The 18,039-nt window shown below is 35.4% G+C and overlaps 1 protein-coding gene across 1 annotated transcript; it reads left to right on the forward strand.

Moving 5' to 3' along the window:
• Positions 1-7,508: 7,508 nt before the first annotated feature.
• On the forward strand, positions 7,509-9,167 carry LOC149177063 (putative anthocyanidin reductase). The gene is made up of 4 exons (XM_089423271.1): positions 7,509-7,941; positions 8,035-8,211; positions 8,721-8,847; positions 9,031-9,167. Exons 1-4 carry the CDS (start codon positions 7,699-7,701, stop codon positions 9,042-9,044), a joined length of 561 nt encoding a protein of 186 aa, XP_089279397.1. The 5' UTR covers positions 7,509-7,698; the 3' UTR covers positions 9,045-9,167.
• The last annotated feature ends 8,872 nt before the right edge of the window (positions 9,168-18,039 follow it).

Genomic DNA, 18,039 nt, shown 5'->3' on the forward strand with positions numbered 1-18,039 from the left:
GGGTGATGCCTCCGAAGTGACCACTGAATGAAGATGTGTCGTCGGTAGACATCCACTGAAGCATTTGGGCAAAGTGGTCCATCATTGCGTTCCTTTGTCACTCAAGGGATTCTTCGAGAAATATTTTGAAGCGATCTCTTGATCCGTCATCTTTCTTTTCTTTTGAGATGGGAGGTCGTAGGGGTCGGCAAGGCCGGTATTGCAAAGGTTCAACTAGTTCGAGCCCTAACTTCTTATACCCTGACATCGTTGGGACATGCACAGAAAAATAGAGAAAGAGCATACCCCTCAGATACCACTTATCCATATTTATGAAGGAATGAAATGAAATGCATATATGAACAAAAACAAAGATATACAACGAAAAAAAACTTCAATTCATTAATAACAAAGTTCTGAAAATTTCTTACATGCAAAATGGAAATAGACTAGCTCACGCGATGGTAGCTTACCTTTGAGAAGAGATGTGGTGGATACATTCCTTCTAAAGTGTGTTACAATGAGGCTAGAAGGCCTATTTATTATTGAGAAATAATGGAAAACCCTAAAATCTAAAAATCTAACCATAGGAGGTGAAGCACCGAAAGTTTGTCTGTCCCGTTGGGGTAAATTGGTTCATCAACTTCCTAGGATCGTAACTTTGGCATACGATCTTTGTTTGACACGTACGATACCTCGTTAGAAAGATCTATCAATTAGAGGACTACACATTTCAATTATTAGTCCTTCCAAGAAGCTACGGGTTTTCTCATTTTCCAAAAAAGACATCAGTTAGGGCCTCAAAACGGCTCCAAAAGTTCAGGACCCAAAAAAATGCCAAAAATAGTAAATTTTGATACAATTAAGGAAACTAAAAGAAATAATGGTGGGGGTCCAAGTGGAATAGGTGGTTGGCCACCAATATCCCCCTGTATCATTACATGTGTATATAGTGTGTGAAAGGTTGCATGCATAGAACTTTATATGTTACTATAGTATGTTGAGTGGAGATTGAAGTATGAGTGAAAGAAAAGTCATTATGTCTCATTCGATAATTGATTTGTCGAGGGAAAAAAGTATATTACTGTGAGGTGGTCACTTTTTTATTCAATTTGATGAGCATCTTTTTGAATATTTACTGAAGGGATATGTCAGAAGATCTGTACATAGCGAAGTATTTGTGAGAAGGTTGGTTTATGTAGAGGTTGTGTATTCTCTTGAGAATTGTTAATGAACAATAAATTTTAAAGGGGTCCAATATGAAACATTGTGAAATGAGGTCCACAAGGGTTTGAGTTGGAGCCTTCAGTAAGGGAGTACTAGTTTTCTTTCAGTGGTGGATGGAGAATTTTATCTGGGAGTGGTGGCTTCCTTTTGGTGGTAGCTAGAAAAACAATTGTAGATGGTGGTCCCCATCTGGTAGGGGTCTACTCACTCATAATAATTAGTGTATGATGTAAAATACGTTTTTTAATATTAATAAGAATAAGACAATGACAACAACTGTGTTGGTTTTTCCCAATTGTGTTTTCCACTTAATATTTGGTGTCTATGTGTGCTTGTTGGTGTTCTCATGCATTTACTTGTTGTGTTGCTACTCATGGCTCATGATTGGTAATGTTCATTGTTTTATGGTTCGACTTATATAGACACTCATGATATATGTATTCTATTAATTAATGATTGATATTTATAATGGTTTGTAAAGAAGAGTAAAATAAAATTGATTCATCACAAAATACTAATTCACCTCCCCAGTGTTTTTAACAATTTCCTTCAAATCCTTAAATTGGGATTCTTTCATAGTCAATGATATTTCCATCTATTTTAACCTTTTATTTTCATGCTTCTTATGCTGAAACATTTTTACTAGGCTTGTCATGTTCTAATACGGGTTTTCCATAACCAACTTTATATTTTTGATTTCCTTTTCCTTGTCTTCGAACAATTTATTAGTGACAAAGCCATACTTGAGTAGACATGACAAGATAATAATCTTATATTGAATATCTTTGATCTTATTGATTTTAGTATTGATAGCAACACTAGTGTTGCTAATTTTTTCCTCAATTTTGGTTAGTATGGTTCATTGATTTTTGTTGCTCGCAGTGCATTCCAGTAACCTATTTTCTACGGCTTCACCAGTGTGTTTATGCCATTCCACTATGTCTGAATTAATGACGTTGGTCAAAGTAACACTAATGAAGGTTTCTGTAGAACCAATCAATTATGATTTTGCATCATCCTTTGGCTAAACTACGGTTAGTTTGAACATATTTTCACTGAAATAAGTTGTTTACAGAAATCTACGGTCATTGTAGAAGGTCATCTCATTCGCTGCAATTTCATTTGTGGCCTTGTTTGTTTCTAAAGTTGTCATCATTTCTTTACCTTTGGCCTTTATATATTCCTTCTATTGTTGTTGCTACAACACCCTCCAAAATTTTAGCCTACATCCAAATTTCGGAGCCTACTTTAACTTGTATTTTGTTGTCACAAGTATTAAGAGTCACCACACATGTTTTCTCTAAGTATTCATGTTTCTTTTTAAGAAAATAAAACTATCTTCTTTTAGCATAGGCAATCATCGTACATCACATATATGTAGTTTTGGTTTGTTTCAAGGGATGTTATTTGCATTAATGAGTCATTCTTATCATGTGGACATGTATTGTACTCATTCTCAAATCTTCAAACATTGTCGCACAAGTGTCGTCACTGTCGTTGCAAAGTGTATCTTTAGTGTCACACTTGGGGTAAGCCTCCACAATGTCATCGCATTGAGGAAAGTATGTGTTCATGTGTCCTAGGTGATCTATGTTGTATTGTCAAGTATTCTAAGCGTGTGATCATACCCAAGTCTCATCAGTGTTCACTGGCCCCACATTTAGTCAAATATGGAAAACTTCTTGACTGAGCAACCTAGCATCTCCCAGCCCTCCTAAACTGCACATTGCGCAGTCTCGGTCCTCATGCCTCAAACTTACCTCTTGGCATTGGATGCAATGCTCATTCCATACCTCTAAGAACTACACACTATGTAGTTATAGTGCTCAGTCCTGACCCTTGCCTCCTTGAACTCTGCAATCATTTCCCTTAACCAATATCTTATGCGCACTCTGCAATATCAAGCATCAAGCCTCAACCTTAAGCCCTTGAAATGCACAATCCCTCAGCCTTTGTCCCTCTAGAGTTGTGCAGTGGGAAATCTCAAGCCTCAATCGCTCAGCCTGACCTCTTCAGCCCCTGAACTGTGCAGATGACAAGCCCTAACCTACCTGAACTGTGCATTGTGCAATCTCAAGGCCCAATCCATGACCCTAACATCTTGAGTTGCGCAATCCCTGAGCCTGATTCTTAGTCTGTCACTCGATTCAAGCTTACTCAATGGCTTGCTATGTATCATGTTAGACTAGGGGTTTTATCTGACTGATGTTGTTTTATCGTGAGTGGATTGAGTGAATTATCATGTTATGACAGGATGATGATGAAGGGGGATGAAGAAGGAGACTTTGCTAGAAGACACCTCCGAAGATGTAAGAACAAGTTAATCAATCAATAGAAGACAAAGGGTCATCAACTTGTGACAACAATTGGAGATCAAGTTTACATTGAAGACCCCTTATTTTCAAGCCATATGGAGGAAGAAGAAGACCATGCCCATATTTCAAGAAGACATAAAAAATCAACAACAAAGAGTGGCTTGACGTTGGCATACCAACATAAAGTCCATGTCATCATTGTCATGTCACGAGTAATCATGTGCCACATCATTTTTTGGATTATGAGACTCCATCGTCCTGTCCACTACCATTTCTATCTACTATGTCACCAGGTCACATAATACAATTCACTTCGATTCAACTTGATATATAATAATCTAACATCTCGATAGTTTGACATTTTACCACTTGATGCGTTGACAAATTTGATAGTCTAATATTTTGATACCATGAATTCCATGTCACCTCTACCTCGACTACTATCCAATCACCAACTCAACACCATTGTGTGATTCCACATCATCTTGCCACATTAGCACCACATAAGCATGCTATGTCATCAAGACATATTTAATGTCATGTCATCTCACCACCTCAACATGCCACATCACTAAGCCCTGCCTTGTTCTACATCATCGTGACATATCATCCTTTTGAGCACCAAGCCATCGAACTATTGGTTATGTGAGATACATAACACAAATCCTTTCTATTTTTCTTTGATCTAATTGATAGGGTGTCAATTGATGCAATGTCATTTGTTTCCATTAAGATAATTTCTTATTAGAAGCATGGTGCCATTCAAGTTGTCATTGATGTTGATGGGCTTCTGGAGCTTCCATAATGAACTATTGATTATATAGGTTTGATGAAGTGTTGCAAAGGTGTCTACAGGTCCTAGAGGTGTCTGACAAGTTGTATAATAAGTGGTAGAAAATTCTAGGTATTTTTTTTAGATTTTCCCTATTTTTTATTACAGATGTTGGTTCAGAGAAGCAAAACCGTGTCTGTAGTTTTGGAAGCCCATATTTGCATTGGAAAATCTGCGTCTACAACCTAGATTAATCACGGAGAATATATGTTTGTTCCCATAGGTACCTAGAATGAATTCCACAAGCCTTAAGCTTCAAAGAATCAATCTAATTCATTAACGTCTATAATACCTTAGTCATTATCATGATGAGAGCACATTGATTACATGTGGAATGCATTAACTAATTAATTATGGCATCAACATATTTGATCGAGACAAAGGATCACCTCAGTTGGAAATAGTCCAAGGAAATTAACACATTAATTAATCTAGCTTATCTAATGAGTATAAGAATCATATTTAAATATTTTTATGAATAAAATTAGTCAAATCAATTATGGATGTGCTTAATCCCAACGATGTATATGCTTGTTGTCCAACCCAAACATAAACCCTAAAATGCCTACTTGAGAAGGGAATTGTATTTTCCTCTGACGGTTCTGTAGAATAGATCTCCGCCTGAGCCTATATCCAAAAGGGACATGGTCGTTTTCAAAAATTCAAAATTTCATTAGCGTGGTTCAATTTGAAAATTTAAAATTTCACCCTGATGCATCATGTATGGTGGGTTCCATTGGTTACCGCAGAACATGACGGACACAAAAAACTAACGAAGTTTGATAAACATTGGATGCTAACGGAGGTCATAAATGTTGATACGGACGTTGCCAAAAATTGGAAGTATGATCGGAGGTCGAACAAGTGCGAATGTCGACGGGTGCATTAAAGGCTATCTAATAGGTTGGTTATTTGTTGTCGTAACACTCACCTTTGTACTGTGAATTTACTACTCCCATAAAAGGAGTAGCCTATATCAGTCGGAGAATGGCGATCAAGAAATTCAAAAAGTAGTATTATAGACTACTCCTATAATCAAATGTATATGAGATTAAAAATATATATGACATGTCAAAAAAATGCCATTCATATATATATTTCAAATTTGTGTTAATTTTGAATCTATAAAATCACTATAAATCAATTTTTTTTCAAATTTTGTTTTCTTAAATTTTACATATATATATATATGCATTTTGAATAATTTACTCCCTTTCATATTTTTAATAAATTAAACTCAGGAAAAGATATAAGAAATAGAAAAACCATTTGCATACCTTCTATATTGTATGTTGGATCATGTATTAGACGAACAATATTATGAGATTATTAAATAATATATACTATTCATAATTTAAAGATTTGAAATTCCTCAACCTCAATTAATTTAAAGGTTTGAAATACCTGAAGCCCAATTCTAATACAAACCACGCCTATAATAAAATTATAAATTATTTTCCCTTGGGAAATAATTATAATATTTCTATCATATCTAAAAAAAATTAATGATAAATATTCATATTAATAATGATGATAATTCATATTTTATATTTAAATTTAAGTAATAAGCATATAACAACTAAATACTTGCAATATTTTTTTTTTCAACCTACTTTCTCTATATATAATCCAATGTATATCAGATTAAAAATATACCTAACAGGTCAAAAAAATGCCATTCATATATATTATAACAACTAACCAGATAAAACAAATTCAGTTGTCCACATTTAAAAAAAAAAAAAAAAATTCCTATGCAAAGATCACCAAGTGTGTGTTTATAAGTTATATGCCACACATATATAATTCTGCAATATATAAATATGTATGCCATAAAGTCCTTGTGATCAAATCAATGGTTATATGTTAAATACCATATGGAAACGACTTAGCAATACATATACCTTTGTTGTTTTTCTAAAGTGGAAGCGTGGGTCACAACCATGGTTAATTGGTGACATTTAAATGGAATTTTACCGACTTTATTAACTGACCACATAACTAAAGGTGGATGGCTCTCGAGACCATCCACTGTACCACCCTCCACGTGTGCACAGACAAGACTGCCACATGGCGCCTATCTCACGATTGATCTCCCACTTAACGATCCAACGACTCCGATGAATTGGGATAGGGTTAGGGTAACGACCTCCCAGTTTGCTACGGTCGACGATCATTTGTCTCATTGCTCAATAGAGGGACCTGCTCTGCAAACCCTTCCTGCTTCTGGTTCTCTTGGCATGGAAATTACAGGCTGTTTGCATCCGTTACCTCAAGTATTTGTTACCCAACCTTCTACTGAACTTCCGAGCTCTTCTCGCCACTAATATTTACACTCACAAGTGTCATCCTTGGTTCAGTTCAATGGGTGGCCTCTGTTTCTTACTTTCGTTTCTCAGAAGGCAGAGGGTTCTCTAGATTTTAGCTGTCACGGTCCAGAATTCATTGGTACCTATCTAAGGTTTCCGAGCTCGCTATCTGGGGTCATCTGCTTCACGACAGACAAAGGTGACAGTACTCTATTCTCATAGATTTGATAAGTTTTTCTTTTATTTCATTATTTACTGAAACCTAACCATTGTTCTGCGAATTGTGGTAAACGTGAGCGGGTAGAACTTCAAAGGAGTTTCAACAACAACCAGTTCCAGGGCTCTAGCCATAACCCAACACCAATTCTTCCCAGGTTGGCTACTGGTCATGCTTTCGACTCGCTCTGGTTTAATATTATTCTGGTTCTTAGGTGTTGTGCATTACAAAACCCTTTTTCGAGAAGGGTCTCCCAATAATCTTTCTGAGAGGGAGTAATTACGTTTTTTAGTTGTTGTATTAGGGTTGTCCCACGACGAGTTTATCTTATTAGTCCCTGCCATCTGGCATCCGGCAGGGACTATAGTAACCGTTCGGCGGGGAGATAGTATTAAATCGCGGGGTTTTTAGTGGTATTATCACTTATATGCTAAAGTTTGCAGCCGATCTTCTGTTCGCCATCTTATTTGGCCTCTTCCCGAGGCGGAAGAGGCCGGACCATATGTTAAACTGATACTTACCCATATTCAAGTCTACCTGACGGTGTGCGGTTTAGTTTTAATGCTGACATTAATCCCTTAATGTTTAATGTTAAGTGTTCAATTCGTTGTCTGCTAACTTGCTTGTTCTTTCGCTGCTAACGTGCTTGTTCTTTCGCACGTGTCGGCCGTATGGTCAATGTTTGCATGGCGGGAGGTGTCACTCTGCATGCACAACAGATGCTGATTCCTCGCCCACTTTCCCTTGCTGCATAAGGGAACGCCTGAACCGGATGAGTCGAGCAAAGCAGTCAACCGAGTTCATAGTCTTTTCTGTACTATGCTGCCTTTGGCCCTGCGCCTGGTCTTCCTTCTTTATTGCATTCCGTTGCATGTTAGCTTCTGCTGGGGTTCTGCTGGGGTTTGTTCAACTCGCCATATTCTGTCGCTGCCGGGAGCCACGGAGAGGCTTACGCTTTTCAAAGCTGACATTAATGCACAGGGCAGCTTCGATTCTGCCGTTCATGGCTGTGACTTCGTGGTTCACATGGCCACTCCCACGGATTACACCAAAGATCCAGAGGTAAAGAGGTAAATAATTATTTAGGGTTCCCATTCAACTTTGTGAGTATGGGGTTTTAACTTCTGTTTTTTTTTTCCCTTTTTTGCGCTTCAGACTGGTGTTATCCAAGCCGCGGTGAATGGGAGTCTGGATATTCTGAGCGCTTGCACTTACACCTCGTCCATAACCGCAGCATCTCCCCTGAAAGACAAGGGCGAATACATGGATTTCGTTGATGAATCTTGCTGGACTAATGTTGATCTCATCAGGCGTGAAAAACCCCCTTTTTGGGTAAATGTTCCTTTTCGAAGAGCAATTAGTAGTGGCGTGCTTTTTTTCTTAAATTAGGTTCAGTTAGCCTGGGAAAACAGACAACAAAATCACAGGGGGTTGCTAGCGTCGGTTAAAATCTGTTGAGAAATCCTGGAGAAACAAGGCACCAGACACAAATATTTAATCTCTGCCTTATTTTTTCTATTTTTGCTTTTCATCTGATTATTGCGCAAATAATGAAATTTCATATGTTTATCCTAATTTCAAATGTGTTCACAGAACCTAATTTCAAATGTGTTCACCTTGTCTGTGAGTACTGATCACTGTTTTTCGTTGATAGAATCATATTACCTATACATGCAAAAGAAGAGTCTTTTCTAATTGGATATAAATTTCGAAATTAACGAAATCGTCTGTTACTTACCACTGTTCTTGGTTGATTTCACCATTCTTTTGCATATGCAAAAATATTGGAAAAAAGTGCTTTCTTGCTTGACAGTCTTTCTTCTGTTATTTATATGGTGTAGGTGAGACGGCTTCTCAATATGGGTGCACATGTGAATGTACCTGCATTTGGCCCAAAAGGTCCTGGGGCCACTCTACATCTTGCTGCTGCTGGTGGGCATTTGAAGGTGATGGATGAATTACTTGAAGGTGAGTGCGCCCTACAAAATGAAGTAACAAAATATAATGCTATAGCATAAGCCAAGACAAAACAGAAGCAATCAAATTCCATTACAGTATTTTTTTAACAATGAAAACAATTTAAATGCTGCTAAAAGGATAATTACAGAGAGAAAGAATTGATAAAACTCATGGCATGTCCATGGTTTCCAGGATCGCAGACTTAGGATTGGACGTGGCGGGTCCCTTGCTTCGTTCCAAGTCCTCAAGCTTGAAAGTCACCAGCGAAAGAATTCCATGGATTCTTCCAAGAACAGCAGATCAAGGTTTCAGACACCCCGAGCGTCATCGCCATCGCCTTCGCCTGCACCTTCGTTCGGGAGCAGGAACTGGAACAGCCCCAGATTCGAATTCGGCGAACAAAATGCAGTCCTTTATATGAGTCTGCGGCGCCCTCAGAAGACAGTGGCCGCAGCCTCCAAGTCCACCGACCACACCAGTGGAATCTGCCTCGCCGTTAATACTTACCACCATCAACATCATCGTTTGACGGGTGGAGAGTGGCTTCACGCGTGGAGAGCTACTTCTGAAAGGGCTTCACGCGTGGAGTTTTAATGAGTCATTCGAACGTGCCACATACACCTTTGATTTGGTTCCTAGTCTGTTTCTCGCTTGAGTTCTTAAAAAACATCACTCACGTCGGTTAAAAAACATCACTCACGTCGGATAAAAGGGATTTTTCTAGAGTTTTATTGTTGGCATATGATTACATAGGGTGATTCCCGAATGGTCGTGCAAGCCTTGCCAGCGCATTATGTTCAATGTTTGACTGATTGCTAACTCTTATTATTCAATTTATACTGCAAAGCAATTGCAGGTTTAAGACGCATAGCTGTACTGCAATATAATATATGTAGCGATATCTACTCTTTAATCAAAACTTGAACTTCGGAAAAAATTATTTAGTGTATTTAGTTGTTGCTGTTAATATTGATTACATAAAACTTGATTCCATTGAACCTTCTATTATGGTTTCCGGCTGCCTATAACATAGTACAGTCGTGAGCAGTGAAAATGATTGGGAGTCAAGCATTGTTTTTAGCAGACGGAATGGAGCAGGAATTTGATTAGTTAGTTTAAATCCAGTGTTCTCCCTAAAAGGTTATAAGTATTTCATTTTTCCTGAACGCCGCAGAGGCACGCCTACCTCGCCCGGCCCTTACCAAACCCTCGGCAGTTGCGCGTGATATTCTCCCGCCCCATCTGAAATCAAAATAACGAAAAGCAATTTACAGTGACAATAAAATGGATTTGATATGTTAATGCACCTCAATATAAACCCTACCATAATCTGGTATATTTTCATTTCTCGAAAGAATGCATAGTATTTCATATCTCGTCAAAGGATTGAATCGTGCAATTTTATTAAATGGAGTGAAATCGAATGAGCACGGAGAACCGGAGCATTTCTCGGATCCAATGGGCCTTCCTCATGAACGCAAATGGCGCAGTGGAGAGCACATTGGATTCCGGGAGAAGCTCTCCTTCCGCCAAGGCAATATAGCAAGCATGAATTTTTTTCCAACTGAAGAAATAGCTTCAGTTGGCTTTGGCTGGAGTAGTTCTCAGGTACGTACAGCCTCCCGGACCATAAAACTTATAGAAACGAAACCTTCTACTTATCCATCAAACCACACCCTCAAAAATTCCAGAATTGCCTCGAAACTAAGCAATCCACCAGGATTGCCGTTCTTCACTATATAAAGGAAATTTACTCAAAACCAAGCAAAATACCAGAATTGCCTCAAAACTAAGCAATATCTCAGAATTGCCGTTCCTTCGCTATATAAAGGAATTTTTCTCTGCAGAAATCTTCAACTCCCTCCAAAAACATTGTGAGCATGTGTAAAGCATACGAAGAATAACTTTTGATCAAGATGGTAAGGTTTGGGTGCGCTTACGCAGACTTCATAACCAAAGTAACCAGGGCCTCCGGCTATATACGCTTTTATGACCACACCTTTCTTTTATGACCACACCTTTCGAACACTTCATTTCAATGAGTTAGTGTCACATTCATTTAAGAATTATGCCACTTAGGAAAAACTCAGTTCATTGTTTTATGCCATTGACTATATATTACAGGCTCAACTTCACGCAGGGACTCGCTGCGTCGCAGCTCCCCTTGTTAAACTTTGGTTTGGCCTGCCCGACCTATTACCTGTAAATGTAAATTTTCATTAATATATTTTTATTAATTGAACTAGAAGATATAATCATGATGTTTGTTTGTAAAGCCTTGAATTCTCTTACCGTTTTTCTAAATTGTCGAGGCAAGATTAGTTTATCAGAGCGATTCACTCATAATTACAATTAATGATTATAATACTTTGCAATCTAGTTTGTATGCCATTAATGTTGTGGTTTGCCTAGCGTTATACCTGTCCACCACAGATTAAGTTATGGTTTTTCTTTCTCTTTACATGGTCTTACTAAAAGTTAACTTTCGAACTTTTCTTTCATAACGTCACAACCACTCTCGATTGACAGTAATGGTCAAACGGGGTTTCCCAGTACCCTGAATTAAACATTGTATTAGATTCTTGCTAATTGCTTATGTTTTAAACTGTACAGATTTTAATCTATGTAATGTTCATTAATTTAGTTCTAAGTCTAGAACCATGAATTATATCATGCTAGAATAACAAACCATTCTTTCCAGGGTTGAATTTTCCTATGTCGGCTTTATTCTTTGTTTCCAGGCTCTTTATCCTACTAATACATCTCCAATAATTGGTTTTACCCTCTGCTCTAAGAGTGCACTAAGGGCTATGCAACATCCCTTGCCAGAATAGGTTAATCTAATTCAGTATATTTTCTGCTACTCGTAAACAAGTTATTTTAAATTTATGTGTGTGATCTTGCTCAACCACAGTATTACCTTGATCAACAAGGGTTACAAAATCATTTATTCAACTGAATCTGTTTCTCAAACAAAGGTTCTACTTGTTTATGAAGTCTTTACATTACTTAATAGAAACATATAATCCACGGGAACATCGCTCAGTCAATGTTCTATCGTTCTATAAAATATTTACATTAATTAACATAAGTTTTCAATCAACAAGAACATTACTCAGTCAATGTTCTACTTTTCTGTGATTTTTTTACATTAATTAACAGAAGATTTCAATCAACAAGAACATTACTCAGTCAATGTTCCACTTTTCTATAAAATCTTTACATTAATTAACAAAATCATTTAATTAACAAGAACATCACTCAACCAATGTTCTACTTTTCTGTAAAATCTTTACATTAATTAACAAAAGCATTTAATCAACAAGAACACTGCACAATTGAATGTTCTACTTATCTGTAAAATCTCCAGCCACTCAAGGAAGCAAATTTAGGATGAGACCACACCTCTCTTCCAATGGAACTGGCAATTAAGTCTAGGTTCCCCCTAGCTTTCACTTTCCAGCACAATTGGTTTGTAACCTTTATAGGTTAAGTTCTCAGACCTCTAGACTCCCCCGGTCCAGTCTGGAACATTCAAATTTTCGTCTGACTGGAGAGTTTCCACTAGCCCAAAGCCAGCTCAAGACAACACTCCTGGCAGCACTTTAATCTTCAATCTCTCTTTCTCAAGGCGGTACTACCTCCTTCCAATGACTAACCCCTCCTTGTACCTCTTGAGATCTTTTATCTCCAAGGCAAAAATGAAAAGAGATAACTGCCCCAACTGTTTGAAAAGTTTCAAATTCATTATTAAGTCTTCATCTGTATTCCACTTCTCAACGGTTTTTTCTTTAAAAATTAACACATAAATTTTAATCATGTCCATGAAGGTGAATTTGCCGTGGACTTGGCTAATGCCTCGTTTAAAGCTAATAGGTTACATAGCAGCGCAGAAGAAGTCTCTTTAAAGCAAGAGACACACCAGCAAACGAGAAATCACGAACATACTCATGTGTTGGAATGTAAATTTCACGCTAAATGTTGCAATTGGCCATCACTCAGATATACATTGAGTATATAGAGGTTATTTTTGTTTCAAAATTTCTTATTTAAAATGAAAATTTTGGCTCATTTGATCCTCTAGAGTTATGGTCATGATGGGTTATGCTAAAACGTCAGTTTTATTTTTATATTTTTTTGGGAGCAAATATGATCAAATTAGACGTACTTTATCAGAAATGTTATCGAGAGCTCTATCCTATTTATGAGCATCAAGGTATAGTTCTGAGTTATTTGTTATGAGTAATTTGAGAGCAATTTTTCCGTCATCACTGCTTAGTTGATTGTTTGGAAAATTTATTTTGGATATGTAAAAGGACATGTACTTGAAAAATTGAAATTTATTAATTTTATTAATTATATATGATATTTTTATTATTATATTATTTTTAAAATTTATTTTTTATTATATGATATATGATTTTTACTAAAAAATTTATTGAATCAAATTTCATTATTATTATTTAATTTACAAAATATTTTTATTATTATTTAATTAATTAAATATTTTAATTTTTCATTGCTTTATTTTTATTTCTAATTATTATTTAATAATTTTAATTAATTATTATTATTATTATTATTATTTCATGGATTTTTAGGATTTTGTACAAGTTGATTTTTCTTTATTTCCTCTATCTTGTATCTCTTATTATTGGAAATTTTTGTCTTCATTTTCTTGGATCTTTAGGATTTTGTACACACAGATCTTTGTTTCCTTTCTTTGTTTAGTATTTCTTATATTTATTTGACATATTTTCTTTATCATTTAACTTTCTATTTCAAAGATAAACTTATTTTTAGGATTGAACACTTTGAAAAACAACTTTTTTTAGAATTGAACACTTTGAAAAACAACTTTTTTTTATAGAATTGAACACTTTGAAAAACCTTCCAAATCTGTTACCTACAAATTCCATCCATAAAATTCTGAAAACAGATTGTACTTTCTTGTTCATTCCATTAAAGGCTATATAAATAGCTAAATATGTTAAAAAATATTCAAATAACCATATCTTCTACTTTCACAAATATTTTTATTAGCCCATGTCATAGAAGGGAACATAGGAATTGATTTTCCATTCAAACTTTAAAAAAATATTTTTCTTAAAAATTTTAAATTTCTAAAGTAATTTATTAAAGTATTTTTTAATTTTTTTGTTTCTTAGATTCTTTAAATTCTAAATTATTATTTTATAATTTTTTGAAGTACTTGATTTGACTATTTATCCCTGCCTAGATTGTCACATTTCTTTAAAAAAAAATAAAAAAATTAAAAACATAAATTCCCAATCTTACCAATTTCATTGAATGGTATTTGATTTTTTTATTATTAAAACTTAAAATACCCCATATTCTTGCCACAAGAGATGATATGTAAAACTCAAAGTTAGTACATGATACATTAGCTTGCTCTACAACCAAAGTTAGTACCAAGCTAACAACCAAAGTCAAAGTTAGTACATGATACGTTAGCTTGCTCTACAATGATTTATGTTAAACCATTGACAAGGTATCTAACCATTAAGAAGAATGGAATAAAGTTAGTACATGATACGTTAGCTTGCTCTACAATGATTTATGTTAAACCATTGACAAGGTATCTAACCATTAAGAAGAATGGAATAGTAAAGGGGAGGACATTAGTTGTGTAATTTTTGAGTATTAAGCAAATGGAATAATAAAGGGGAGGAGATTAGTTGTGTAATTTTTAGAGTATTAATCAAATATATTGTTGTAATATTCTTGCCACAAGAGATGATCTGTAAAACCCAAAGTTAGTACATGATACGTTAGCTTGCTCTACAACCAAAGTTAGTACATGATACATTAGCTTGATCTACAATGATTTATGTTAAACCATTGACAAGGTATCTAACCATTAAGAAAAATGGAATAATAAAGGGGAGGAGATTAGTTGTGTAATTTTTAGAGTATTAATCAAATATATTATTGTATTTTTTTTTTATTGTGTATAATTCTTTTGTAGTGAATTTATAGAGTTGATATAGAACAATGTATTATTGTGTATTTTGGTGTAATATTTTTTAAAACTTTTCATTAATTATATGAATTTGGGCAATATCATCAAGAGTAGTCGCAAGTGGACATGATAATTGACGAAAGAAAAATGATTACATAAGAGAAAATCAAAGGAAGAGATAGATTCTGCAAGAGAGAAAAATCTTGGATAACTAGTTATTTTTCCATTTAGATGATTAAACATCTTGGATCTACATTTACATGATGATTTAATCTAGATTGTCGATTGATCTAATATCAACAACTATTCAACCATCAAACATCTACATCCATAATTTTTTTCATGCTTGAAATTTGAGTTTTTTTTGAATCTCAACATCCAAATCATGGTCTGCGCAAGAGACATGGATTGGTGATGTGGAATAGGTGACAAAGCATCCATATGCAACTTTATCAAAATTCCCTTTGTTTTAAGTTTTTCCAAAATTTGCAAGATCTCATATTGAAGATTACACAACAATGTTCCTCATGAAAAAGTTTGAAAAGCATGCAGATCTAGTAAATAGACAATTTCTAGATTTTAGAGTTCCACCTTTGGCTTCCATCTAAATATTTATAAAGGAAATTGGACTTTTCGATATAAAAGCATGCTTAGTTATATATGTAGATGAAAGAATCTCCCACAAATATGGTTTTTTTACCCATTTAGACTGTTTTATTTCACCTTAAGGAAGTGGGGTTGTCAAGTTTCTACTTCAACCACCTTAAATCTCGTTTCTAAGACCAACATCACCTTCTACTCAGTGAGAGCTTTCCAAAGATATAAATCTTATCTAATTATGAGCTCTAAACTCAAAGTTATGCCCATTTGAAGATTGTCCTCCAAGTTCCACATCATCGTTTGTATCATACCACTTGGTAGTCATGTGGTTATTATTTTTCCCACATTTCATCTTTTTACAAGGCCATGCTATCTTCCACATTGGCTACAAGGCGATGCCATCTTCCACATTAGCTTTCCCATTCTATTAGTTTTCATCTTGACCACACAACCACCAAACCAATATACTGTCAAGTTAATCTTCTTGTTTTCCTTCTTGTTTCGATCATGATCCAATCAAATAACAAACCATCAACTAATGAGATTCCATATCTTCTTGTCCACTAACATTTCTATCTTCTAGATCACCAAGTCACATAATACAGTTCACTTCAATTCAGCTTGATATATAATAATCTGACATCTCGATAGTTTGACATTCTACCACTTGATGCCTTGACAAATTTGATAGTCTAATATTTTGATATCATGAATTCCATGTCACCTCTACCTCGAATGCCATCCAGCCACCGTGATTCCACATCATCTTGCCACATTAGCACCACATAATCATGTTATGTCATCAAGACATATTTCATGCCATGTCATCTCACCACCTCAGCATGCCACATCACTAAGGGACCTACCTTGTTCCACAACATCGTGACATATCATCCTTTCTATTTTGGTTTGATCCAATTGATAGGTTGTCAATTGATGCAATGCCACTTTTTTTGATTAAGAGAATTTATTGTTGGAAACATGGTGCCAATCAAGTTGGCACTGATGTCAACAGGCTTCTGGAGCTTTCATAATGAAATATTGACTATAGAGGTTTGATGAAGTGTCACAAAGGTTTTTACAGGTCCTAGAGGCACCTGACAAGTTGTGGAATAAGTGCTAGCAAATTCTAGTTAAAGGTTTTAGAGTTTCCCAATGTTTTAGTATAGTTGATTCAGAGAGGCAAAACCATGTTCGTTGTTTTGGAAGCCCATATTTGCATTGAAAAACTTGTGTCTACAGCCTAGATTAATCATGGAGAATATACATTTGTGCCTATAGGTGCCTAGAATAGCACAAGCCTTAAACTTCAAAGAAGCAATCTAGTTCATTACCATCCATATTACCTTAGTCATTATCATGATGAGAACATATTGATTACAAGTGGAATGCATTAACTAATCAATTATGGCATCAACATATTTGATCAAGACAAAGGATCAACCTAGTTGGAAATAGTCCAAGGAAATAACAAATTAATAAATCTAGCCTCTCTAAACAATATAGGCATTGTATTTAAATATTTTTATGAATCAAATCAGTCAAATCAATTATGGATGTGTTGAATTGGTCTTCATTATTCAATGTCCAGAAAATATAAATGAAACACATTGATAATTGACCATGGAGTTAGTGGTCCATCTGGTTAATAGATGTGATTGTTTGATCTGGTAAATCTATGTGTTTCAAGATAGCGCATGGCAAGTGATTAGATATATGTATTTCTTGAAGTATGCATCCTTGATCCAGTCCAAAGCACCGATCAACTCGATTATGTCAACAAAACTTCCCATGGTAAATATAGCCACGAAGTCTATAAATTCTTCATTAAGAGATCTCGAGGATATGTAATCTGGAGAGTGATTTGAGAAAGTGTGTGTTTGAGTTATATCTATATATATATATAGATATATATATATTCTAGCATAGGTTGCAATGGGAGAAATAAATAGCGTAGTGCAAAAGTCTTTGATTAATTTTTTTTTGCCATGGTGAAGTGAGTGATTTGATTCAATAATTTATACTTGTGTGCATGTCCACCTAAATAAATAAAGAGTGTGCATCGTAGATCAAATTAGTGGAGCAATTGGTTTGTTAGTGATTGTGAAACCTATCTAATATAAGTGTTGGGAAAACCTTTTATATATTCAAATCATCAATTGTGGTAAATGTTAGATAGTAACTTTGATGATGAGTACACATAGATATGGAGAGTACTTGCACATAGACAAAGGAAATAGAATGTTGAAAGAGTGTGCAATAGTGGGTCGATATGTGCTTGGAGAGTAGATATGATGCATACAATGCACATTTGATACACATGTACAGTTGCAAATTATTACAATGCATACCTTATGATATGAGTGGGATGAACAACGAATGAGTGCGAGAATATGTAGTGTGTGATTAGAAATGCATTCAGCGAGTAAAAAAAAAGTGTTGACGGATGGCAAAGAGGCACCTGATCCAAATGAACAGACATGGACAGAGGAAGACCAATTTGTGAAGAGGTAGAGATGAGGGTTGTGCTTTGATAGTCCTGTGCATTTGACAAAGATACCAAGAGCTCCTTGTCTTCATACATTGTGTGAAGAGATCGATTGTTGAATACTAGCATT

This window comes from Pinus tabuliformis, chromosome 4_1, assembly GCF_031772625.1.
Source record: "Pinus tabuliformis cultivar Carrire ecotype Pingquan chromosome 4_1, CPIR1, whole genome shotgun sequence".
NCBI lineage: Eukaryota > Viridiplantae > Streptophyta > Pinopsida > Pinales > Pinaceae > Pinus > Pinus tabuliformis.

Excerpts from the sequence above, each read along its gene's own strand:
- LOC149177063 (XM_089423271.1), top strand. The coding sequence starts at position 7,699 with ATGCTGCCTTTGGCCCTGCGCCTGGTCTTCCTTCTTTATTGCATTCCG. Across the intron at positions 7,942-8,034 it reads ATTACACCAAAGATCCAGAG|ACTGGTGTTATCCAAGCCGC; the intron begins GTAAAGAGGTAA and ends TTTGCGCTTCAG. Across the intron at positions 8,212-8,720 it reads GTGAAAAACCCCCTTTTTGG|GTGAGACGGCTTCTCAATAT; the intron begins GTAAATGTTCCT and ends TATATGGTGTAG.